The sequence below is a fragment of the Hyaena hyaena genome, unplaced genomic scaffold, assembly GCF_003009895.1.
Source record: "Hyaena hyaena isolate Hyena2069 unplaced genomic scaffold, ASM300989v1 scaffold_552, whole genome shotgun sequence".
Classification (NCBI taxonomy): Eukaryota; Metazoa; Chordata; class Mammalia; order Carnivora; family Hyaenidae; genus Hyaena; species Hyaena hyaena.
The window spans coordinates 1,113,518-1,140,315 of NW_024081185.1; the positions used below are offsets into that span (position 1 = coordinate 1,113,518).

A 26,798-nucleotide genomic window follows, 5' to 3' on the forward strand; every position below is an offset into this window, starting at 1 on the left:
ACTGATGAGAGCAGAGTGTAACTCTGAAGTGCTTTTTTTTTTTATTTCTAGGAGAGAGAGAGACAGCGTGAGCAGGGGAGGGTCAGAGAGAGAGGGAGACACAGACTCTGAAACAGGCTCCAGGCTCTGAGCTGTCAGCACAGAGCCCGATGCAGGGCTCGAACCCACGAACCGTGAGATCATGACCTGAGCGAAAGTCGGACGCTTAACCGACTAAGCCACCCAGGCGCCCCTGAACTGCTCTTAATAGTATTTTCTAATTGTGGTTAATTACTTGATCTTTTCTTCTCAGTTCTTTACTTTTTAGGGTATTATCACCAATTTGTCAATACATTTAACTCTGAGGTTCCTACTTGTCCGCAGAAGAGTTTTCAGGTCAGACTCGGGTAATTCCACAGGGAGCTGGACACACATCCTGTCAGGGTGGTGGGAAAGCCGGCCCGCTCATCCTCTAGGCGGGAGGAGGCTCCGGGACTAAATGCCCCCCACCCCTCTCACCTGGGCCCCTCGGGCTCCGAGGACTTTGTGGAAACCCCAGGAAACCCAGACGTGGGCAACCTGATGGGGCAGCTGTTCCTCTAAACTCATTCTACTTCTGAGCAGTGATCCACTCAGGCTTTGGATGAAGACCGATGGGTGAGTGGGGCTCTCCCAGGGGTCCAGACCAGCGGCTACGAGTCAGGGTAAAGACTAGGAGCACAGCAAGCTGTCACCCACCTACCCACCACCCAGGAGGCTCCAAGGAGCAGACCGTCACACTCTGCAGATGGCGGGGTCAGGCAAGGACATTATGGCTGCAGAGGCCTCATATTTCTTTCACAAATACTTTATCATAAATGGAAGCAAGATACTGATTTTTGTCATTTTACTTCCTAACACTGAGGATAAATATGCATACACAGCATCACAGATCATCTGAAAGAGACAATAAAGGCACTGGTTTCTCATTCTCCTTCACTTACCAATAAAAAAGCAGGTAGACACCAGACTTCTGTCTTAGTTGTATTTTTATAATCTCCCCAGTTTATTTTGAAAACAATCTTTTCTGCCATATATCCATATGAATTTTAGAATAGTTATTTCAAAGCACAGAGAAGTTGCCTATATTTGTCTACAAATTAAACACTGAAGAAAGAATAATGTATCAATATTTAAGCATTCCAACATAAAAGAACTTTTCCCAACTTTTTAATTATTTTTTTCGCACCTAAGCTAATCTATATTTGACATTTGAGTCATATAGCATTTAACAGCCAAACCAGCATACAGTGTCTTTCTTACTGAATGGAATTAAATTTCCAGTGGCAAAATGGTTCAAATGGAAGGAAGCAGACTTCCTTATGAAATAAACTAGACAGGTAAAAACTAGCAAGTATTAAAGGTTCTAAAGATTAACACCCTGACTCTTTCTCTCTCCCACTTTCTACGACAACGGCGAGCACTGTGAGCTGGGGTGAGCTCCAGCGAAGGCCGCCGGCTGGACGAGGGGCCCTGGCGAGAGCGGGTCGTGCAGACAGCAGCGGGCGCTGTCCCCACCGGCGGTCCCCGAACTCAGGGAAGAAGAGGAGAGCTCGGGTGCCCCGCGGCCTGCTGGGTGATGGACATCTCGTGCTCTGCTGTTTTGTCTGTTCCATTATTTTTGTCACTGGGGCAAAGCGGGAGGTTCAGGTGGTCTAAGAACACTTCGTGTACCCCATAAACTGGATGAAACATTTCTGTTTATTTGCCAAATACAATAAGTGATTTCCATCTACAAGTATCTCAGGTGAGAAACAGGGTCAACTGAAGCAGCAGCTGCGGCGTCCGTGCGGCACCTGCGGGGGCCGGGGGGCCGGCACGGGTCAGCGGGCCTCCTCCAAGAAGGCCCTGCAGCACCGCAAACACTGCTGGTAGACGGTCTCGAAGTCGGACTCATCCCCCTGAAAGCACAGGAGGAAGAGGAAATCACAAGCCGCAGCTGAGAATGCCGTGGGGGGGGGGGGGGGGGACACAGGCCGGTCGGCGTGGCCCTGCACCCCAGCAGCAGGACGCAGGCGGGGGGTACTCACATAGTAGGGGTCTTGGATAATCATCTGTTTCTGTGGATCGTAGCTCCCAAGGAGTTCAATCTTAGCTTTGCAGTTCTTAATCTGATTGCTCTTTCTAGTCAAGTCTCTGTAAAATGGAAACATGAACTTAGTTTTCTGATCTATGGTTTCAAGTTAAACAGGGACATCTGTTAGGGTTTTATGAAATATCCATTATCAGAACCCCGCGAAGGCGACCTGGTTTGGACAGGAAACTGAACCCTCGGCGCCCCGGCTCTGACGCGGGCGTTCTCACCGACGCGTCTACAGGAAACACACGCTCCTAAGTCCCGGTCACTGTGTTTGCTCCCGTGAAATACACGGCGAGACAATGAAGAAAAGCTCTTGTTTCAGAGACTAAACAAGGACTGCAGAACCGAGTCCCGAAGGGCCCCCGCCCCCGCCCCGCGTGTGCTGGCGTCTCCCCGGCTCTGCCGCCCCCGCCCCAGGCTTTCCGGCTGTGTCTGCTCGTTCCTCCATCAGTGGAGACTGAGCACCTGGGGTGCGTCAGGCCCCGTGCTGGCGGGGGGGCGGCCGGGACCCCGCTTGCTCCACACGCACACGCACACGCACACACACGCCCTGCGCTGGGCGCCACGTGAGCCCCGAGACTGTGCGGGAAACATCCCACACGCTTCCCGGTGAGAGGCTGCTAATGCCAGTGTCATGTGAGAAAGTGAGAACAAATCAACTGAAAACCGAAAATAGAAAATGCATGTATTTCAGTGACGCTCCTGATTCACAAGGACAGAAGCAAAGCTCGGCAGGGGCGTGTCCGTTCAGGGCACGCCGAGGGCACGCCCGCCCGCGTGTACGGGAACCCAGCGACGTGGCCGTGACCGAGCGCGGTGTCCGGCCTCACACCGGAGCTTCCTCACACTTCTCTTGGGTCAGTTAACCTGCAACGGCCTCAACGTTTGCAGAATACACTGTATTCACTTATTTCGGGCACGACCACGCTGCGCGGCAGGTGCGTGTTAGTGTACCTGAGGCCGGGCGCCTGGTGCTGCGCAGGCGCTGCCGCTCCCGGGACGCCGCTCCCTGCGGCACAAACGCAGGTTCGGGGTGGGGGGCCAGCCCCCCGCCCGCGCGTCTGCGAACGAACCCAGGCAAGGACCCTCCCTCTCGGGCCCCTCCCACGACGCGGAACCGCACGTAACACGCGCGGCACCAGCCACCACCCCGGCCTGCCTGCTTTCCTTTTGAAAGCAGCGAGGGCAATCCACAATTTACATAAAGGGTTTCCTTTTCTGCCAGGGTTCCCTTCTGGGGCGCGGGGCCAGCGGACACGGGGTGAGTCGCGCGGCAGTGGCGGCACCGGCTGTGGCGAGGGCACCCGGGAAGCTGCCCGGCTCCGGCCTGCGGGCCTCTGCAAACGTGCCCACGCGACAGTTCTGTTACCTTGTGGTTTCCTACTCTTCTAAACAGATAATTCTATACATAGGGACCATCCCTGTTTATGAAAACTTTAATTAAAAAGTCACTTTAGGCAACAAATCATTTGGCCTATTACTAAACTGACAGTTGAACAAAAAATACCCTTTAAAGCATGAAATTACCTCAGATTGCTTTCATCCATACAAAGTATATAATCAAATGTGGCAAAGTCTTCCTTGGTAACCTGAAATTAAATAAGAAGTCAAAAAACAGTTTATAACAATCAAGCCTCGAGAATCCAAAGCAGTACAAAAAAATTTGCTTTATTTGAATTCGTTACTCAATTAAGTTAATAATTTCGGGTACTTTAAAGGTAGAGTTAACCTATTTTGTAATACTGTATTGCAAAGAAATTTTATATTAAGTTCTGTGGAATAATCATAACATAGTATGTAAACACAAAGTTTATACTTCATCTGCAATTTCTTAGTAACAAAGTAGAATTCACTTCACATATTAAAATGTCCTGTGTTCAACCCCTCAGTGTTTTACTCTATTTTTCATTGTGCAGGAACGTAACATCCTAGGCCCCAGTGACAAATACCAAACTACAGAGATGGATGGCTGTCCCTGGGGGGCCTCTGTGCAGGGCAGGCAACACGCCAGATGTAAACCAGGCAGGGCCAGGCAAAGCGTTCTGGGGGGAAAGGGGAAGATATACGTTAAGTAGGGTGTTCAAAGCAGAGTCCCTAAGAAGGAAATCTGTGAGTAACTGGATGCAGGACTCTGCTCTCCCCTGAGTGTCCACAATTTGAACAAGACACAGAAAAGAATGCCACTCAGGATTTTTACTGATACTAACATGGAAACTTACAAGTTTTCTGACATCATACTCTACCAACGTAAGCCCACTATGATGTAAGTGGGAAAATTATTTTATGATTTCTGACTATTATAAATAAGGACACAATAAGAAGGAACAAAAACAGACCACAAAATGACAGTGAAAATAATTCCTAAGAATGTAATTTTTCGATAATAATCTTCCTCTCTAAAAAATTCTCTAAAATATAGGAGTACCAGGAAACACAAAAATAAGGTATCAAAACTCTGGTTAAACCAAGTACTGATACTATTTTAACAACCAGTATAGCAAACGACTAATAAACATACTCCTGATTATGTTAAAAATATAACTTCTGGCTCTTAGTATGCACTTACATTAGTTTCTAATAGAGCAACAACCAGTATAGCAAACGACTAATAAACATACTCCTGATTATGTTAAAAATATAACTTCTGGCTCTTAGTATGCACTTACATTAGTTTCTAATAGAGCACGATAATCAAGTGCTGAGGACTGCATTTCGTTAACATTCCCAAGATACTAGGTTATTTCAAATTTTATTAGAACAAATACTATGGGAGCGCTAAGTTGGTTGAGTGTCTGACTTTGTCTCAGGTCATAGTCTTATGGTCCGTGGGTTCAAGCCCCACATCGGGCTCTGTGCTGACAGCTCAGAGCCTAGAGCTGCTTCAGACTCTGTGTCTCCCTCTCTCTGCCCCTCCCCAGCTCATGCTCTGTCTTTCTCTCACAAAGGTGAATAAACATTTAAAAAAAAAAAAAAAAGTGAAAAAAAAACAAATACTATACGCTATTTCCACAAAACAGTTTTTTGAGAAATTTAATCTAGGATTAAATATTAGCATTGTTTTTAATTTTAGAATTATTGCAACTATAGATCTTAAGACAGTCTTAGAGCTGACATCTACCTATAAAATCCATACATGATGTTCAGATATTAAAATAATTGAAAAAGAATAGCTATAATTAATTCTTACAAAAAGCCATTGTGTGCTCCTGAGAGGAGGCTGTGCGAGGCCAGAATCCCAAAAGAAGCTTGCCCACCCCATGGGTTATGCATGGCAGTATTTACCACTGAATACTAAATATTTAATACCACTATTAAAACTGAAAATTTTTAAGTCTTCATTATCTGCTATTGTAACATCTTTAAAGATGAAAACCGGCTATACTTCCTAAATGGAAATGGTGAGGAGGGGCCCTATCCTGTATTTCGGCAAAAGTCTGCAGTGTCTGCTTCCTGGAGGACAGACAGGTGCTCCTGGGGCCTGTGTTACCTGCTGCGCAGCACGCTGAGTGGAAGTGTACAGTGTGCCCGGCCTCACACAAATATGCAGTTTAAAGGGAGTGTTCTCACAGCCATTACAGATAACTGTGCTTACTCAGTGATACTAAAACTTAGTAAGTGGTACTTTCTTAAAGGTTACTCGAAATACAGAATATGAAAACATATCAATAAACTTTTATTGCTCGAATGTTCAAGTCTACTGGTCAGTCTGATGTTCTGAATGGATTCTTTAGCATGTACAATTTTTTTAAAATTTATTTATTCTAAGAGAGAGAGACAGCACGAGTAGGGGAGGGAAAGAGAGAAAGGGAGCCAGAGAATCTGAAGCAGGCTCCACAGTGTCAGTGTGGAGCCCGATGTGGGGCTTCAACTCACAAAGCGTGAGATCGTGACCTGAACTGCTATCAAGAGGCAGACACCTAAGCGACCCAGCCACCCAGGCGCCCCTGCGTGTGTACAATTTTGACTTCATGGACACCTGGAGAATTTGAGGGCAGGGATCCTCAAAGTGGGGGCAGTTGGCGATGTCTGGAGACATCGCCGACTGCTATGATGGAGAGAGGAAGGGATGCTCTGGGGTCGAGTGGGCAGAGACCAGGGACACTGCTGAGCACCGTGCAGTGTGCAGGATGGCCCCGCAGCAGACAGCATCCCAGACCACAGCTGTCAGTACCGCCTGCGAGGTGGAGAGCGTACTCTAGCCGTGAGAAGCCTGGGCAAAGGGCCACTGCGGGAAAAGAGAGACTCCACGGACCAGTCGGCTGCCTGATGGGCTGCAGAGAATACAGAAGGGCTGATGGGACAAAGACCCCAGAAAGCAGTGAGCCTGACATTCAGAAGCTTTCTTCTCAAACCATCTGCCAAGTTCTTAAACTACTGAAGGCAAAAAGCTAAGAAGCCCCGAGGAGGCTGCAGCTACTCGGGGAGGGAGCAGCTGCCAAAGAGGAGCCCTGGTGGCTGCACACACTGGCTTCTCAGGTGCACTCCGGAAGGCTCCACCGAGGAGGGGGCAGTCCAGCACAGCCCAGGCCTCACGGGGAGGCCAGTCCAACACAGCCCAGGCCTCACAGAGCCAGGACCAGCCACTGAGAAGGCTGGTAAATGGAGAAGACGATGATGTAAGAAATTTTGTTCAAAATACATTTAAGCTGAACCTCTGAAGAGAGAATGCCCTGAAGGAAAATATAAAAAGAAAATAACACAGAATGTTCCAAAACTAAAGAAACCACCATGATGCAAATTCAGGAAACATACTTTGGCTTACCATAGTAAAAGTGCTCGAAACACGGAAGCTAAAAGGAAAGCCTAAAGACAGCAGAGGAAAATGGAGCAATTTGAAAAACCAGAGACAACTGATTCGATGAATCCAGCCAAACAATTAAAGCAGAAATACTATCAATATTTGGCCAACTTCTTTCTTCTTTTTTTTAAATTAATGTTTTTTTATTTTACTTTTGAGACAGAGAGACAGAGCATGAGCTGGGGAGGGGCAGAGACGGAGGGAGACACAGAATCTGAAACAGGCTCCAGGCTCTGAGCTGTCAGCACAGAGCCCGATGTAGGGCTCGAACCCACGGACCGCGAGATCATGACGTGAGCCGAAGTCAAACACTTAACTGACTGAGCCACCCAGGCGCCCCAATATTTGGCCAACTTCTTAAGAGAGCAGAGAAAGAAGGAACATTACCCGACCTGTCTTATGTGGCTACATAAGTGTACATACTACATGGTGTGCATCCAACACAGGCGTTCCCCAGCACAGCTGACAGGTGCTCACTATGGCATCAGCCGAGCTCCAAAGACCCGGGCGCCCATCCGGAGGGTCACAGAGACGACCTGAGAACCTCCCCGAGAGGAAAGCCCGCAGAAAGAGCACACACTGCAGGTTCCACGCTGCAGAGATAAAAGGTGGGAAGAATCTGAGCAGTGGCCTTTGGAGCGGGGGCGGGGAGTGGGGGGTGGGGGGGAGCGGCACAGGCCCGAGCACCATGGACAGCCATGTGTGGGTCAGAGCTTTGCTGAAAAGAATGTCTAACAAATTAAACATCTGTGTAGAACTAACCAGATGTGCGTTCACACACTGAAAAAACAAAAACAAAAAAAAAAACAAATAAGCACCCTAAACATATTCATTAAACCCAGGTTAAAAATATTGGGAAAATTAAAATTTTAATAAATAGTTCTCATACAAATTGTGACAATCGCTAAAAGAAAGCCTGTAAACAATCAAGAGATGCTAAAAGGTAACAAAAGATTGATAGTATACTACTTTGCAAAGCAAATCTTCCCAGTGTTTACCACCCATAAAAAAAATCATTGAGAAAATTTTCTTAAAAGCACCAGCGAAAAATAAAAAGGCAAAACAAAGAAAAAACCCAAAACAAAACAAAAAACAGACGATCTGGGAATATTACTCCTAAAACCATCCTAAAACCAGCAATTACAAGTCCCCTCTTTTTTTTTAATTTTTTAACGTTTTTATTTTTGAGAGAGACAGAGTGTGAGTGGGGGAGGGGCAGAGAGAGAGGGAGACACAGAATCTGAAGCAGCTCCAGGCTCTGAGCTGTCAGCACAGAGCCTGACGCGGGGCTCGAACTCACAAACTGTGAGATCATCACCTGAGCTGAAGTTGGAGTTTAACCAACTGAGCCACCCACGCGCCCCACAGGTCTCCTTTCAAAATTTAAAGTTTCTAGCTTTGTTTTTTAAGACATGTGTATTTAAAATACTTCATTTGTACCCAAATCATATACTTGTATACAAAAAATAATCCAATCTTTAAAACAGAAAACATGATAGTGTGACAGCCCATAATTATGAAGGACTTCGAACTTGGCAAGTTTTGTAAACCCTGGAGATTAGAAGGACATAGGATGGGATATGAAAAATGTTTTTCTGTCCAATGAAAATTGGACATTTAAGAAAAGGTAAGGTCCTTAGGAAAGTTAATAACTTAGATAGTGAACTGTTAAACAGTCAGCTGAAAGCCAGAATTGAGAAGTTCACAGATCCCAGAGTAAACTCATCTAAGCCAAAATAATGTGCGTACTACTAGCTTCTGAAACATCACTAATGCACCAGAAGTGTTTCTACAGCACTTCTGTGAATTTTCTGACTCTCACCTCTGTATGTTTTTATTAAAACAAACAAATAAGCCTCTGATCAAATCCCAGTTCTACCACTTTGAAGCTGGGTGACCTTTGATAAGTTATGTATTTTATCTCCTGAACTCCGTTTCTTCATCTGCAAAATGGGTTTACCAACGATTCCCTTTCCTGACAAGGTAATGGAGAGGACAAAAACTGAGATAATCAAAATTAAAAATACAATGCTGTATGGCAAAGCAATTTGAAAAGCTTTAGGTGAAGACAGGCTTTAGTATAGCAATGATTTAAGAGTCTTTGTCCTGTCTCATACAAGGTTCTCCTTCAAACGCTGAGACTGAATTATGGCTTTCACACCGCCAGTCATTCTTCTAAATACATGACTTATTTGACAACTGATCTTCAAAACATTCAGCGGCTTCTCGTTTTAAAGGCTTCAAAATCTCATCACTGGACATGGCCTCTTGTTTCAGATGCCAGTCCACAGCCTTGCTTGGCCTACACGGCCTGTACATTTTGTAAGGCTGGATACAAAAAGAAATGAGAAGATTTAGCCAAATGTTTTTAAAACCCAATTAATTCTCCATGAAATAATCATGGTGATAAAGTAGCAGTACGTGGGGATTTCCTGAGGAACCAGTCCCTGCTGGCACAGAGCACCACGAGCCTGCCCCTGAGCCCCGGCTCCCGCGAAGGCTGCGGCAGTGAAGCCCTCGCTCGCCCCCGTGGCCACGCGGGAGTCTGGAACCGTGCAGCCCAGCCGGCCGCCTACCAGTTCCGGGAGGCTACTTAAAGTGAGCTAACGTGTGGACTGCATTCCCTCTGTCACGCTGGCCGTATTTCAAATGTACAATAGCTTTTACCGGCTTCCACACCGTCAGGGCAGACGCAGCGCACCCCCCCCCCGTCACAGGACGATTTACTGCACGGCACTCCAGGCTCTGAACCAGGAGTCCAAGTGCTGGGATGCGGGACCTACATCCACAGCAGTATCAGCCCTACCCCATGTTTCTAAGACACTTCACAGTAGAAAATACATTGTTGTATGTATTCTAGTACTTTATTATAGCAACAAACTTGGAATGTAAGCAGACTAGTCTCCAAGAAGATCAGACAGAAAATAAAAAGGAGACTGTAATCCCGGGTCTAAGGCAGGGCTCTCTCCAGTACCAATTATGTGATTATACACGTAGTTTGATAAGTAAATTCCAAGATCATGCACATCTTTCAGACTGTGCAACCAGCAGTGAAACACCAAGGACACACTGTGGCTACTTAAACGGACCCCAAATAAAAGCTCATTAACACGTCAGTGTGATTAAACCTCTCACGACTTCTCAAGTTATGGGACTCCAGTAATAGAAATTAAATGAGAGCTCTTCTACCTGTCTTGCTTTATGGGCTGTGTTAATGCCATGATTCCTGAGGCAGCTCACAGCTCTTGGATCTGGTGACCGGCCCACGTTCCAGTCAGAAACAGTGCCGCTGTCAGCGAGCCACTGCAACACAGAACACACACGTGCACTCTCAAGTCCCCATACAGTACCTGCCGGGCAACGTGCTTCATGGCAACACCGTGCTTCTTCATGCAGTTCTGCCCCCGGTAATCAGGAGGGTTTCCTATTTCATAAGTGGATGTCGCTGCACTGTCTATCCTCCACTGCAGGAGAAAAAAAGAATCTTTTTCGCAATTTTCTGCCCCAAGGCATTAGGGTTGGCCTCTTTAAGACAGAGAATGGTACTTACATAATCTGAAAGCTTTTGCTCAGTTACAAGTTTTCTGAAAACTGCTTCTGCAATGGGTGACCGACAGATGTTACCTTGAAAAGAGGGGAGCGCAGAAAGTGGGCGTCAGGTCTGATGCAAGGGCAGATGCTGAATCCCAGCAAGCACTTCACCCTGACACCCAGCAATAGCACCTCCCTAAGGAGACACCAGTGAATGGCAGGGCCGCTGGTCACACCCCATCTGTCCAGGTACTCACAGTACAAATAACCACGAAGTCAGAAAAACAATTACAGCCCAAATCATTGTTTTCCAGGTTGCTATCAGTAGCCCAGAAGTGAGTTACGAAATCAATGAAGTGGGTTGCAAGGAGCCTACTTTAAAATGAAATAGAGTAGCGCTAAAGACCCAGATATTCAAGTACACCGCACACAGGGGGAATCCTGTTTCATGAGATACACAAACAAAGGTATTCAGTCGTAACAGTGGTTCAGCTTTCACCGCAGGGTCTGCTGCAGGTCCGGCCACCGCACCGTGGAGCCGGCTGGCGGGAGCAAGGGCGCGGCGCCCCAGGCCAGCAGGTCTGCTCAGAACTTTCGACACTGGCTGCAAGCCAAGGGATGCCTGAGTGAGGGCTACCCTCACTTCAGAGCAGCTGCAAATTCAGGAGTCCCCACAGGTACAATAATTCTCTAGAAGAACACGAGAAACTCAGGAAAATGTTAGACTTGGGATTATTGTTTTCTAACAAAAATATTCAAGGCAGAATCAGCCAAAGTTAGAGAGCACAGGGCAGATTCTGGAAGAGTCTCAAACCTGAAGCTTTCTGATCCTTGGGCATGTGTCACCTTCTTGTCATCCACGTGGGATAATACCCAGGGTGCTGCCAATCCAAGATGCTCACCAGAGCCCTGGTACCAAGGCTTGAATTTCACTAAGTAGTCATGACTGATGAAACTACAGGCCTGAAGCTGACCTCATTCTCTAGCCCGCTCCCCACAAGTGGCCCAGAGCCCCGACCCTGACTCTCCCTCTCAGCATAAACTATGCAGGGACCTCCTGGAATATCAAAACACTCCTATTATCCTATGGAATTCCAAGAGACTGGAAGTTACCTCCCAGAACCCAGGCCAGACTTTTCATCAGTAGGGTCAAATTCCTCACTACACTGGGGGAAAAGACAAAAGACATAAAATCTACTCTCAAAATATTTCTACCATGTGCCAAGCAAGGTATTTACAGAAGATTCAGAGTTATCTATAATAAAAAAAAGAAAAACAAATGTTGATAGACAAGCAGTATGCCACAGGAGCACAGGAAACTAAAGATTCTAAAGCCATAAACAAGAAAATTTCTTATCAGGAAAAAAAAAAAGAAGATTGGAGTTGATCCTTAAGGGAGGAAAAGGACGTTACTGGGCACTTAATTTTTCTTTTTTTTTTTAAAATGTTTTCTTTATTTCTAGGAGAGAGAGAGAGACAGCGTGAGCAGGGGAGGGTCAGAGAGAGAGGGAGTCACAGACTGAAACAGGCTCCAGGCTCTGAGCTGGCAGTCAGCACAGAGCCCGACGCGGGGCTCGATCCCACGAATCACGAGATCATGACCCAAGCGAAAGTCGGACGCCCAGCCGACTAAGCCACCCAGGCGCCCCACTGGGCACTTAAGTTAAGGGTTGTATGAATAAGAGAGCAGTGGATGTGTGCTGGCGGGCCTGCGGCAGGCCCGTGGGGCAGGCCTAGTGTGTCCAGCGGGAAGGGAATGTCCAACGAACATATTCCGCATGTCTCCACGCAGGAGCCCAGCACCATGCCAGGGCCCGAGGAGGAAGGCTCTTCTCACAGTCAGGCAAACACCTGCAGGCAGAGCCTGGAGTGGCAGGTGGGCGCCTGCCCTCGGAGGCCAGCAGGAAAACACTAGGGCCGCACAGGGACGGAGAAAACACACGTCACTCTTTACTCATGTTACAATCTTGGACTTGGAGTTCAGCATGTAGAACTGGATCTTCTGAAGTGCTGTGAGACCCAACTAATTCCCTGTTACATGAAACCAACACTGACTTTACTACAATATTCTTCAGTTTCCACACTAGTCTTCAACCTAATAATGTACTTAAAATATTTTTCCCCATAAAGATTGTGGTTTCCACAGCAGTGAAAAAAAATCTATCAACCACTCAACCATGAAGGGGAAGACAGGAATTGATCCCCAATATCCTCTATGAGCTAGTTTGTATTATCAAGTTTTTCCTTTCCAGATTCTGAATTTTTGTTTAGTTTTTAAAACAAGTACCTATGTTACTTTGTTGACCACTATGTCAATTACTGAAAGGCCCCAACAGATGTGGAATTGTTTTTACTTGTGCCTGTGTCCCCTGGGAATACTTCTAAACAGCACCTACTCTATTCAAGACAGCCCTTGTTATTTTAAAACTCAGGGAGACATGTTTACAATCTCACATCTAAAGACATAAAGACTAGTCTCCCCTTTTACAAATAATTATTAACTGGGAAATAACAGCTTAGTTTCCCCACAAGACAAAAACTAAGGTTACTTACTGCCTTAAAGTTAAGGCATATTCACCCAAAATTACTTTTTCCCCAGAGAGTTCTATTTACAGCAAGATATGAATAAGTATAGATGGAAAAAAAAATTACTACTATGAAACACAGAAGTCATACTACTTATCAAATCAGCAGAATCCTGCTTTCTTATACCTTGCTCTCTTGATTTTAAAAGTTGGTGTCACCAATTATTTAAAAATGGAGCTCATGAGTAAAACAGAGTAATGCAGGCTTCATCTATGGAAAAGTTCTAAAAACTTAACATGTCATCTACAGATTTCCTTAGAAAAAAGATCAATCTGTGAAGTCTCAAGTTTGTTTTTTCCAAATTAGGCCGATAATTCATACTCTTACTGAACACCTATATTTCAAGGACTGAGACAAAAGAAAAAATGAAATTCAAGAGGGGGAGGCTGTGTCTCTTACCTTGGACTGTACCCCCCAGGGTGCAGCACATAAGAAGTATCAATAAATATTAGTTAATTGTTCGAAAGAGGTAAGTTGACACCACTAATGTTATCATCTCCAACCACGCCGGCTCTGGCACAAGTACCAATGCCTTCGACAGTAAGTACACACCTGTCGCACAAAACATGAAACATGAAACTTTCAATAATCTTTCCAAACTAAGAAGTGTGCTTCTTTCTTGCCATTAGCTTTACTAATGGGAAATATCTGACAGTTTGCTCTACACTTCAGTCTGAAAAGAGCCTTACAACTAAATGCTTTGAAGGAATACATTTTTTACATTTCAATTTTTTTTAAGGTTTTATTTATTTCTGAGAGAGAGAGAGAGACAGTGTGAGCAGGGAAGAGTCAGAGAGAGAGGGAGACACAGAATCTGAAGCAGCTCCAGGTTCTGAGCTGGCTGTCAGCACAGAGCCTGACGCAGGGCTCGAACCCACAAACTGTGAGATCATGACCGGAGCCGAAGTCTGATGCTTAACCGACTAAGCCACCCAGGTGTCCCTACATTTCAAAAACATACCATTCTTACTGCTCTAAGTACAGATCATCATGGGAAAAGGCCTTCATTGACCCCTCAGGTCTGCCCAGAACTTGACCTCTCATCACCCGCACCAATGATGCCCTCTCTGGTCCAGCACATGCCACTCTGCACCCCTGGTCTCACCCCGAGGGCCTCGCCCCTCTCCCATCTAATCTCACTACAGCAGCTGAACACTTCTCTCTGAGTGTCCCTCTGTTCAATGGCTTAATTATCCAGTGGCCTATCTGTTTCAGAGTAAGCCTACACCCTCACATGGTCTCACCAGATCTGTCCTCTGAAGGCCCTAAAACAGCACCTGAAAACTAGGAGTCATTGGTCACCACCTTTGTGTATAGCTCCCTGACACAAGAATAATTTTTACCTTTGTAAACAGTTGAAAAAATTCAAAAGTAGAATAATATCTTATGACATGAGAAAATTACATGGAATCAAAATTGCAGTGTCCATAAAGTTATGGACAGGAACACAGCCAAATGTTACTGTTTATGTATTGTCTAGGTCTGCTTGTGCAAAATACCAAATACTTACTTTCTGGCTCTTTAAATAAGGGGTTCACAGACTCCTATCCCAGAGCACCCATTTTATGTAAGGAATTCGCTTTCCTGTGTCCAGAATGGTTCTAATTATGTATTCATGGTGGCATTCAAACTTCCTCTTAGAGCCTTCCGTACAGGTGAGGGTCTGGCTGAAATAGGTATCCTGGGTCCCTAGGTCAGGCCACGGCGGCTTCCCTCCCCAGTATGAACAGGACCAGCACTCTCACTTCAAAACTGCCCACCCACTTTCTCCTGGGCCCAGGACACTTTTCCAAAGATCCAAGGCTTGTGTTCTCACCTCTTTCAAGTCTCTGCACAAATGTCATCTTATAGATGAGGCCATCCCTGACCACTCTACTTAAAAGTGCATTCCACTCTCATCCTCCTTTCCTGCTCAACTGTTCTTAACACAATCCCAACATACTGAGTGCCCAAGTATTTAGCTGTTGGTGACAGAATGTGAGCTCCGAGGAGGCAGTTTTGTTCCCTACATACTGCTAGCACTCAGGAGTGCCTGGTAATATGAGAGTTGCTTAAAACAAAACAGAACAACAAAAAATTGTATGAAAGATGAATATACACAGGTATATATCACCTGTGAACAGCCATCATGGTGCATTATGTCAGCAAAATCGACAATGGCAAGTAAAATAAACGGGCAATAGAATGCTGTCAGAAACCCAACATGAACTGAACTACACTTCAATAAATGTACTGACTCCAGAAATTGGCCTTTAAAGTGAAACAAGGAGGCCCTTTTCCTTTTCCTCTCATGGAAATTCAATTCTGCATTTACCTAGTGATCGTCATATATTGTCTTGAAGCTGGAAATACAGAAAAATACGCCGCAGTTATTGCCCTCAAGAGGGCTAAATGCATATAATGAAAGATGTCTATAAGGCTATGGATAAACTACTTCCACCTGGAGGTTCTGGGAAAAGCAAAGAAGGGAATATTTGGGTCTAACTTTACAGAAAGCCTTTCCAGGGAAAATGCAAAATGGGTGCCCAGAAATACCCAAACTATCAAAGGTACTTTGTGCACTGAAATGCTGGGACACAGCAGTTTCCAGGGTGTATGGGCAAAAAAACGTAACGGAGATAAAGTGAAAATGGATGGGCAGACTTCCATCATCTTGCAGGGGGCAGCATACAAAGGAGGGGAATGCTTATTTCATAGAAAATTCAGATTCATCAGAAGATTTTAAGTAACTGGACTATTGATGAATCAGGACTTCTCATCCTCTCTTGGAGGTTAAGCAGACAGGGTGCAAACGCTGAGAAAAATATAACCTGGTGCTGCTACACCAAAGGAAGAATCCTGACAACTAAAGGGAAAGTGAATTATAAATTGGAACATTGGCAAATGAGGCTGGTTACATAGAGACCTGGACAGTCAGGTGTTCCTGGTCTGGCTTTTATAGCCAAGAAATTCATTATCTTTGCATTCTGTCTGCCTTTAGCTTACACCCATTTGTAAGCAAGGACCAAGAAAATGTGCCAGCGAACCAGTGTTGTCACGGGTCTGGGGGCATCAGGACGCCCCTAAGAGAGTCTATCTATCAGTCCAGCAGCCTTGGGTCTACTGGATGAAGGAGAAACAGGATTCTAGGCGGGTGCAATACAAAGGACCCAAGGACCCTGGCTTGCAGGGTTGGTGTTGATGGTGAGGACACACGGCTTGCTGAGAAGACTGAGCAGGTGACAGGCGATTCGGCTTAGACAGGGCTGGGCAGGTAAGAGGGGACCCAGGCTTGCAAAGAGGGCTGGGCAGGCGAGACGGCACTCGGCTTGCCGAGAGGGCCGGGCAGCCGAGGTGTTAGGTTTGCAGAGCGAGCTAGACATACAAGAGGAGACCCGGTTTCGATAGGACGGACCAAGCAAGAGAGGGCCCAGGCTTGCAGAGTGGGCCGGTGAGAGGGGACCTGGCAGAGAAAGGACCTCGCCTGGAGAGTGGGTTGGGCACATGAGGGGACTCAGCTAGGAGAGCCGGCCCAGCAGGTGCGCGGCGCGGAGAAACAGCTCCGGAGAGTCCCCATCCCATCCTCCCCGGCCTCCTCCCGATCACCGTTCCTGGCCAGCGACGCAGCCCAACATGCACGAGACCCACCCCGACCCTTCGGGAAAGCCAGAATGGGGCTAGATCACCGCCGTCTCACCCAGACACACGAAGAGCACAGACTTGCACCCCGGCTCAGCCATCTTCCCGCGCGCACAACGAGGCGCCCACTCAGCGCGACGGAACCTCTCCGGCTCAACGCATGCGCACCTCGAGCGTCCCGACCTTCGCGCCTGCGCAGTTCCGCCTCCCTGGGCGAAGGTTCAGGCCTTGCGCCTGCGCAGTACGGAGGCGGGGGGGGGGGAGCGGCGCATCACCTGAAGACCGAAAAGGCTCCTCGGGGAGGGGGCGGTGTGGGGGCGGGACCCGGTGTGTGTGTGTGTGTGTGTGTGTGTGTGGGTGTGGGTGTGGGTGTGGGTGTGGGTGTGGGTGTGTGTGTGTGGGTGTGTGTGGGTGTGTGTGGGTGTGTGTGTGGGTGTGTGTGTGTGTGTGGGTGGAAGCGGAGGAGGGGCCTCAGGGAGGAGGACGGGCTTCGAGGAGGGGGCGGAGTGGGGGCGGGGCCGTGAGTCACCTGGAAGGGGGACTGTGCCAGTGGGGGCTGATTCAGGTCCCGGGCTCTGCACACTGGTCACCTCAGGGTGGGGGAGGGCGCCCAGAGAGGGTGCTGAGGGTGCGTGGGATGACTGGCCGATACCAGAGGGGTCCTGAGCGTGTTCCCCAGGGTCCTCGGAGTGTGAGGAGCCCTGCAGGACGGGTCAGGCCTCTCCCTCCTTGGCTTCAGGTGAACCCCACCCCCCAGCCCCTACACAGACCAGGGCCGCGCGAGGCCTGCGATCAGGCGGTGAGCGGAGTCCGCACGGGACCAGGGGGCACTTCCCGGGCCCCCGAGACACCTGCCTCGCCCCGACACCCAGTGCCCTGATCGCGCACAACGTCCGCTCAGCGACAGGCCCATCGGCCTGGGTTGTTCCAATTGTAAAAGATGGGGTGCTTTAGAAGCCACCCCGGGACTGACGCAGTGGTGCACAGACATTCCCTAGTTACTCCGAGGGTTGCGTCGTTTTTGTCCAGGGAATATATGTAGTGGGTGCTTGGTACTGACAAAAGTGGAGTGTTTACCTGCCCCCTTACCTGTCTCAGGTGTGCACCTGGCTAGGCAGTCCCTGCCCAGGAAGGCGGGGCCAAGCAGAGAGCGCTCTTCCTCTTCCTGGGGAGGTGTCGGCAGCTCGAGGGGGCGCCGGAGAGGACCAGGCTCGGGGGTCACAAGTGAGTACAGGTGTGGGTGACACCGCTGAGCCTCACCTAGAATCGGGACCACCTCCACCCCTCCCCTTTAAAAAAGTTTGGCTGGAGAGGGTAAATCTTTGGTGAAAGAGGGCGAGAGAAACGAGGGTGTGTGGGTTTTTCGGTGTTGCGCATTATCAACAGGTTATTCCGCAGTGTCAAAATGAATTCTGTAGACTCGCCCACAGTTGTTTCGGTTCACAGAAAAGCTCTTGCTAAGTTTTAATTTTAGCAATCGTAATTCATTTTGTTATTTGTAATAATCTAATGTTTGAAAAGCACTTATTACCCTTTTTCGTTCCAATTTGTTTCAATAAATGACACTCTAGAGCTCTTGTGGTGGTGCGGGTGTGATGTGCGCTTGACTCGCGGGGGCAGGAAGTCGGGCGCGAGGGGGGACCGGGGGTGAATGTGCTGTGCCCTCCACACGCTCACCTGCCCTGCCCACCAGGATGGATTTGGGGAACCTCTTGTGGTAAGGAGGTCTGTGAGAGCAGGAGAGGCGGGTGGGGTGGCGTGCGGCTCTGGGAGCACGGGACATCTGCGGTCTCCTTGATGCAGTGGGTCTTCCTAGTTAAACAAGTGTGACAGTGATCTGAACCGGTGGATGACCACAAGGAATGAGATGTACCTGCTGGCCTGAAATGTATCCTTTTCACTTCATTTCAACAATGTTTCAGTGTTATCAGTGCTGCCACCAGGGCTGAGTTGGAAAGAATGACACAGACAGGGGCCCCTTGCCCCTAGGGAGTGGGAATCTGATGGGCCTGGAAAGTTTTACTGGTGGGAGAGAAGGTTTTCAGGTTTTGTTCTGCTTACAGAGCATGCATGTCCTGCATTCTTGTTCTCGGGAATGTTTTTATTGACATGTGGGAGATGCCTAGTTAATGATAAGTTGGAAGATCTGTATTCTCTGCACTCCAGAGAAATCACACGTCTCCCAGGTGTCCTTTCCTTCCTTGTGTGGGCCTGAGCGCGGATGACCCGTGCGGTGCCTGATTCTGAGGTGTCTGCAAATTACTGTGTTGAAGGCTAGAATAATCAAATAAGTTATGGCTTCCATCCTGTTTATCTTGTTTAAATTAAGGAGAATTAGTTGTTTGGTTCACTAACATTCTATTTATTTTTAAAATTTATTTATTTTGAGAGAGAGAGGAGAGAGAGAGTGTATGTGTGTGCGCACCAGTGGGGGAGGAGCAGAGAGAGAGGGAGACAGAGACTCCCAAGCAGGCCCTGAACTGCCTGATGCTGGGCTGGAAATCACAAACCATGAGATCATGACCTGAGCAGAAGCCAAGAGCTGCAGGCTTAACCAACTGAGACACCCAGGCACCCTTACTGATGTTCTATTTAAATAAAGTTTCTGTAAAATGAGAAAATACTAACCCTCATCTTTTGTAAGATTAAGAAATAATAATAAATCTTTCCTCATCAAGAGTGATTTGATGCTTGTATTCCACTTAGGAAGCATTTACCCTCAGGAGAGCTCTCACTATTTGAAAATAGGATTCAGTGCTTCACAAGGAAAACTGGTGTGGGTCAAAGGGAAGGATAGCTGGTTGTGCTGCTGGACTGACTGCGGGTCACAGAAGTCCTTGTACATGTTACCTTGTTTGCAAATGTATCGTGACAAGACATAATTGTGTGCAACTTAAAACCTAAGCACACTGAATTTTCTATTTTGGGAAGAATCCTTTTTTTTTTTTTTTCACCAAATGATCAGACCAGAGGGGCATGTGTAGTCCTGCTCTGAACAAGGGTCACTTTTTAGTTCGAGGAAAGATAAAAGTGGGTGTAAATCAAGGGTTTCCTAAAGCTGAAAGTTAAGTGCTTGTCACTCCCTACTCTGTCCCCCATCTGCAGCCTGTGGTTGGTGAGGAGAAAGGAAGCATAGGGTACACTAATGTTTGGGTTTAAAGTGTGGGCTACAAGGGGCGCCTGAGTGGCTTAGTCGGTTAAGCGTCCGACTTTCACTTAGGTCATGATCTCGCGGTTCATGGGCTCGAGCCCCGCGTCGGGCTCTGTGCTGACTGCCAGCTCAGAGCCTGGAGCCTGTTTCAGAGTCTGTGATTCCCTCTCTCTCTGACCCTCCCCTGCTCATGCTGTCTCTCTCTCTCTTCTAGAAATAAATAAAACATTAAAAAAAAAATTAAAAAAAAAATAAAATAAAGTGTGGGCTACAAGGCTGCTAATGTGACCAGAGAGACTGGTTTTGATTTCTGGAACTGATAAGTTTTGTCCCCTTAAGTCAAAGGAAGTAGTTAAACCAAGGCCACAGAAAGATAAGAATCAGTTTAAGAAACAATGGCCAGCCATAGCTGTCTGGCATGTTCTAATAAAGCTTCCACCTAAGGTCACTGTATCAAAGCCTTTTTAAAAATTACATAGATGCATGAAGTTTCTTTTATTTTGGCAAAGACTTAATCAATCCTATATATTTCCTTTGCAGCTTTCTACTTACTTTGATTTTGGCTGGGTTTTTATCAATTCAGTGAATTAACCTTTATTTCATGTTAGTTATAAGGCTTAATAATTTGGTTAATATCTAATTAATGGACATTTGGAAAACCATTTCTAAGCTTGTAAACTTTTCCTACAGGTACCTTTCTCATAGTCCAGAGTCCACTGAGGAAAATATTATAGTGGATGCTTGTTGATATGAAGGAAAGTTGGGAAATCCTGGCCCTGAGTATAAGGCAGGGGGGTGGAAATGCTTGAAAGGGTCAGTTTCTCTCCCTGGTGGCAAGTTACTCCAAACAGGGGTCTCAGCATTCTGTTTTGCAGGGACCCAGCCCCTATTTTATTGCCCATGATAAATATGGAAATTATTTCCACAGCTTAAGCTTGTTTCAAGCTTGTGAAGTTTCCAAAGTAAAAATTTTCTTCCTAGTGTTTTAGAAACTCTTAATTAAAAAAAAATATTTTAGTATAGACATTTTAAAATATTTTAATCACTTTTTTTAAAGCTTATTTATTTAGAAAGAACACGTGCACAGGAGGGGCAGAGACAGAGACAGAGAGAGGGAGAGAGAAGATCCCAAACAGACTCTGTGCTGTCAGGGATAAGCCTGACTTGGGGCTTGAACCCATGAACTGTGAGATCATGACCTGAGCTGAAATCCAGAGTCAGACGCTCAACCAACAAGCCACCCAGGCACCCTTGAATCGCTTTTTAAAGAAAGTTTTAATCTAAATTTCTTAGCTTGAGGTTTGGCAGCCATTCAATCTTAGGAGGAAACTCAAATATTCAGAAAGTTTACTTTGCCTTGGGATTCAAGAGACTCAAGACTTTTGTGAATGTCCAGAAAAAAAGGCTTCTTTAACAATGAAAGACCTGTATTTTTATACCTTCAGTGATGTAATAATGCCAACATTCTGACCAGACCATGCTATCTATACACCTTATGGCATGGCAGAGGAAAAGTGGGTGAGCCATGATTTGATGTTGAGGACAGGAACTAAGGTTTATTTCTAAGTTGTTATTATTATTTGTTGGCTCTGACAGAGAAATTCACTATATATAACTATGACTAGGCAATATGATTTTATCAGCGATTTAATAAAATCTGTGCTATTAAAACAAATTAGCCATTGTCTTCTTCAGCTGAACACAAAGGCACCCTGACCATGACCAGGCTTGTCAGCCCCCGGTTCACGGCTATAAGGCTTAAAGACCACACTTTGTGGTGTGCAGGCAGCCTAGGCTGCATCTGAATTCCCAAGTTCAATAGCCCCCTTCCCGTGTTTACAAAAAAGGCTGCGACCTTTCCCCACAGCAGGATGTTTGCAATAGCAGCTCTCAACTGTGGAATTTGCTTATTTGACTGGTTTAATTCTGCTTGCTTGATAGGGTTCACAGCAGAAAGTCTTCTGGAGGTGAGATTTATGTACTATTTACTATGTTTTAGTTGCATGTGTCAGAAAATCAGATCCAAATTGGCTTTAGCAGAAAAGGAAAACATACTGGTCCCAGTGACTGAGCAGTCCAGAGCTGCTGTGGCTTCAGCTGCTGCACAGCCCTAGGCTCCAGCAGGGCCAGCAGAGCCCACATCCTCTCTGCAGCTCTGGTCACACGCCCTTCTGAGTGGCTTTGCTCTCAGGCTCTCCAGTCGTGGTGACAAAATCTTGCAGCAAGTCCACACAGAAGTGCCTGCGAGAGAGGAGTTCTGGCAGCTGCAAGAAGCACTTGGTGAGATGCTGATAGTAGATCAGCTCTGGTTTGAAGCTGTGATGTGGCAGGAGATTTGTTCTGATTTTCAAACCTGGGCCACCTGCTTAGTGCAGTGTCGGTAAAAGAGACAAACTATGCCAGTCCTGAAACAAGAGAGACAGACATTCGGCAGCACAAGGAACACATTTCTGCCACAGTTTACCAATTTGTCAGTAGCTGTATGGAGAATCTAGACATATGAACAAAGCACTGTAGGACATAGAGGTCAGTAAAAAAAAAAAAAATGCTGCTTCTGCCTGTAAGGATTATAGTTTAGTGGTGAAAAAATGAAAAGGTAAGAACATGAAGTAGGAAGAAAAACAGGGGAGTGTAAGACTGAAATCACAAAGTCGAGTGCTGAAATATGAAAATGTATCATGAGATTTCATTTTCTGTCAAACGTGGCTCTCTTTGTTCTCTCTGGTAGCAGTCATGTGTTAGAGTGATGCCGGGTCTGGGCTATCACTGCCCACTCAAATGAGCTTTTTGTCTTCAGTTACTACTAATCCTGAAGACGCTGCTATCCTGACCCTTGCTGCAGCAGAAAGGCTCTGTGGGTCCAGTCTGCTGGAGCAGTGCGCAGCTTCCTCCTGGGAGCGGAACGCCTGGCTCTCCCGTGCCTTCTGGGCTGACAGGACTTTTGTGGAGTGAGCTGTAGTGGCTTAGGGCAGGCGCGGGGCTGGAGCACTCTGCTTACTGGTCTCATGGTGATCAGGCCTCCTTGGGTTTCCTTATCTTTTCTCACCCCCCCCCCCTTATTTACAGGACCTGGAAAGGACCACTTTAGGGGCTATACCACCAACCTGTCCCTTGCTTCCCTCTGGCCTCTTCTCTCATAAGCTCTGGGAAATGCTACAGAGCTTGAGAACCAGGGAAATTTTGCTATTACTTAGCACATTTTCCTCTAAATCCATTATATTTTGTATGCAAATGAACTTTGTGTAGTCCTCACAGGGATTTGACCTTCAATTCCCAAAAGCCACACAAATACTTTATTCATTTAACACACATTTATTGGGCACTTAGCTATATGTCATTATGGCATATGCTGGAGATATTTTAGTTAATAAAATAAAATAGTCAAGTACTTACCCCCATGGTGCCCACATTGAAGTGAAGGAGATGTACAAGAAAGATCAGATAGATAGATAGATAGATAGATAGATAGATAGATAGATAGATAGATAGGCATACATGGTGGATATATAGATATGGTAGATACAGACAGATAGATATAATTGATTTACAGATAAGTAGAATAGATATAGATGCAGAAAGATATATATGGTTAAGAGACAAAGTAGTGATATAGGCCATAGTGAAGACTACATATATAATGGGAAAACTTTGAGGGATGTAAGCAATGGGGTACTGTTATCTTAGCTGTTACTTAGAACATTTCTTTGAAGGAGTTACCATAGGGGCTCGAGACTAGGAACAGAGAAACCAAGCAGGAGACTTTGAATTTTGGGCCAGGCTGATGGTAGGGAGGAAGTGAGATGTAATCAGATCTTGAGTATATGTTGAAGGTTTATATTCTGATAGGCTGATGGATTGGAGTGGCCATGAGAATAATAGAGAAATCACAGTTGGGCCAGGTTTTGAGTGTGAGCTCCCAGATGGATAAAGCCTACCTGGAGAGAAGCCTTGGGGAGAAGGTGAGGAGGAGGCAGGGCATCACAAGTAACTTTGTATGATTTGAAATGCTTACCTGACACTTCATGCCAAGATGGAGAAAGTCAATGATATTGTGAGTCTGGAATGTAGGCGAAGGTTAAAGAGTAGATAAAACTTGGAGGGTTGTCAGAGATAAGTGGTGTTTACGGGACCTGAGATCTGAGTGTAAATGGAAAAGGGTGGGGTCAGGGGCACAAGAGGGTCATGGTGGAGGCTGCAGGGAGCTGGCATCTGCCTCTTCACTCTTCCTGCAGGCGGATCAAGGCAGCACTAACAGCCTTGGTGGCTGCCGGGTCCTTGTGAGACCACTGAACATGAGGGCAGGTTCCTGTGCTCCTCAGGTCGTGGACTGGTTTGTGTGAGCCACAGTGGAGGCTCCTCCCCAGGAGGAGACAGTCCCTGAGGCAGCAGAAGACAGGAGGCTACGTTGCCGATCCAGAGCAACCACTGTAGTCCTGCTCAAATGGCCCATAAGGTCAGCCCTGGCAACAGGTCAGTTGCCTGAAGGGACATGAGAATGGTTTCACTTAGAAGCAGCCTTAAACTTGGTCTTGAAGAATGAGTTGTATTTCAAGAGGTCCAAGGTTGGCAATAGTTTTCCTTAAGGGGCCAGATAGCACATGTATTAGGCTTTGTGGACCAAGAAACAAAATTGAGGATATATGTAGACACATATACAAGACAGAAAACAAACTATCACATTTTTTTAAATTAGTGATGAAAACTGAAATATAATAATTGAGAACTTTTTCTTTGTAATGCAAGTCGTATGATGAGACAAATGTGGTTCTCTTTATGGGAGAACATTTTGCTACTTGAGATTCAAAGTTAGTGTTATTATCATGAAAATAAATCACAAATGTTCAACTGTAATGCTGACTATGATGTAATTTTACCTGTTACATCTTTGAAAATGTGTTTCACACATAATATTATTATTATTGTGTTTTTATTTTTTCAGCCATTAAAAACGTAAACACTTGCAGTGCCTGGGTGGCTCGGTTGGTTAAATGCCCAACTCTTGATTTCAGCTCAGGTCATGATCTCAGAGTCGTGAGATGGAGCCCTGTGTCTGGCTCCATGCTGGGCCTTGAGCCTGTTCAAGGTTCTCTCTCTCTTCTTCTCTCTCTGTCCTTCCCCACTTGTTCTCTCACACACATGATCTCTCTCTCTTTCACACAGACACACAAATGTTAAAAATGTAAACACTGGGGATGCCTGGGTGGCTCAGTCGGTTAAGCATCTGACTTCAACTCAGGTCATGATCTCACGGTTCGTAAATTTGAGCCCCGTGTCAGGCTTCGTGCTGACAGTTAGCTCAGAGTGTGGAGCCTGTCTTTGGATTCTGTATCTCCCTCTCTTGCTGACCCTCCCTTGCTCACACTGTCTCTCTCTCAAAAATAAATAAAACATTAAAAAAATTTTTTTAATGTAAACACTGTTCTTAACTCCCAGGCCATAGGTGAACAGGTGGTGGCTGGGTTTGGCCCTGGGCCACAGTTGGCCAACCCTGTGGGGTCCCTTATCAATTTACTGCCCCTTACATCCCAGGGTGCCCTTCAGTGTGGGCTCTGGGATCAGCCCACAGTTCCTTAAAGTATTACTCCTGTGAAGCGGGCACAATGATGAGCTTCCTCAGTAAAGTAATGTCACAAGAGGGACAGGCAGGAGTCAGCCATGTGCCAAGAGGACATGGGTGGATCCCACTCACCCACAGGCCCAGGAGAGGACCCCTCATGACCAGGAAGCCTGGGCCTGGCCAGATACTCTCCCTTAGCGCCTCCACTCAGAAACCAGAGCTCCTCAGCTTTGGCTGGCAGCCAGACTCCCACAGTGGGGCCATGGCACCAGCTGCCGACCACCTGTAGCCCAGAGGGTGGCCCAACAGCCCCTGAGCAAGCCCAGCCTGGGGGAACACCCTGTTCCCCTTGGCCACCCACAGGCACACATTCCTCCAAAGAAGTGTGCACCTCTTCCAAATTTGTCCTTACTGAGGGTTCTCTCAGCCTAGGGTGCCATCCAGAACAGGTAATTCTCACAGCAGACTTCCCTCTCAACCCACTGTGTGTATTCCGCCTCCTGTTTGGACCCAGGCTGTACATCTGCTCTAGATGAGCTGGAGGGAGTTATAGCTGCAGAAGACAGCAGGGCTAGGCAAGAGACGGAAGCACAGGATAGGAGCCTAGAAGATAGGACCCTAGAACATTGAATTGTTTCAAGATGTACACTAGTAGGTGTCATTGGTATAGAGAAGATAGATCTTTTTTTTTTTTTTTTTTTTCTAAATTGAGAGAGAGAGAGCACACATGCTCTCAAGTGGAGGCAGGATGTTGAGAGAGAGATCCTAAGCAGCCTCTACACCCAGCTTGGGGGTCGATCTCAGGATCATAAGTGCATGACCTGAGCTGAAATCAAGAGTTGGATGCTTAACCGACCGAGCCGCTCAGGCGCCCTGAGAAGAGACATCTTTTTGAAGGTCTTAAAATTTAATGAAAAAGGAAAAATACTGCTTTGCTTTTTTAAGAGGGACTTGCCACTAGTGTATTATGAATACTATTTAATCAAAGAAATAAGGATGTTAGCATATAGTATGATCATATTTGATAAGCATTTTTACCCATGATTCCACCTCTCCAAACTACCTAAGTGATTAGAATGTATGTATATAAAACAAGTCAAATCTCATCCTAAGTTAGAAAATAAAAATGACAAATACTTCTCCCAATCTTTCTTCTTCAAAAATCAGAATTAATTTTTAAAATATAATAATTGGGGTAATATTAGCTGCAATAAAAAGCTTCCAAATCTCTCCCTCATGTCATAGTTCAGTGCGGGCATTCCAGGTGCTGGTCCGGGGCCTTCCGTCCTTCCCTCCTGTGGCTATGTCATCAGAGTCCTCTTCAGCCCGCCAGTGACAGAAAAGAGGGGTGGATAAAACATCACTTCCCAACTGTCTTGGCATACATCACACATCACCTTCTGTGGGCAGCTGCCTCTTGGGGACAGTGCTGCCTGGTAACACAGGAAGCACACAGATG

The 26,798-nt window shown here is 46.4% G+C and overlaps 2 protein-coding genes across 6 annotated transcripts in view; one reads left to right on the forward strand and one right to left on the reverse strand.

Moving 5' to 3' along the window:
- Positions 1–1,701: 1,701 nt before the first annotated feature.
- On the reverse strand, positions 1,702–16,901 carry ACP1 (acid phosphatase 1). 4 transcript variants are annotated; one of them, XM_039256012.1, is made up of 7 exons: positions 16,690–16,780; positions 13,413–13,565; positions 10,447–10,520; positions 10,247–10,360; positions 3,626–3,687; positions 2,049–2,154; positions 1,702–1,919 (listed from the first exon to the last, which is right to left on the reverse strand). In XM_039256012.1, exons 2-7 carry the CDS (start codon positions 13,441–13,443, stop codon positions 1,842–1,844), a joined length of 465 nt encoding a protein of 154 aa, XP_039111943.1. In that variant the 5' UTR covers positions 13,444–13,565; positions 16,690–16,780; the 3' UTR covers positions 1,702–1,841. The 4 variants fall into 4 exon arrangements, with proteins under 4 accessions (XP_039111943.1, XP_039111942.1, XP_039111940.1 ...); XM_039256011.1 differs by lacking the exons at positions 10,247–10,360; positions 13,413–13,565 and adding an exon at positions 10,086–10,199 and having other exon boundaries at positions 16,690–16,838; XM_039256009.1 differs by lacking the exon at positions 13,413–13,565 and having other exon boundaries at positions 16,690–16,812.
- Positions 16,902–17,172: 271 nt separating this feature from the next.
- The window catches only part of SH3YL1 (SH3 and SYLF domain containing 1), a 44,880-nt gene continuing 35,254 nt past the window's right edge, over positions 17,173–26,798 (forward strand). The window contains exons 1-2 of one of the 2 annotated variants that reach the window (XM_039256016.1): positions 17,173–17,370; positions 17,730–17,855. In XM_039256016.1, coding sequence (XP_039111947.1) covers position 17,855 — 1 coding nt within the window. In that variant the 5' untranslated portion in view covers positions 17,173–17,370; positions 17,730–17,854. Of the gene's footprint in view, positions 17,371–17,405; positions 17,431–17,729; positions 17,856–26,798 lie in introns of those variants that run through there. The other variant, XM_039256017.1, reaches the window with a different exon arrangement.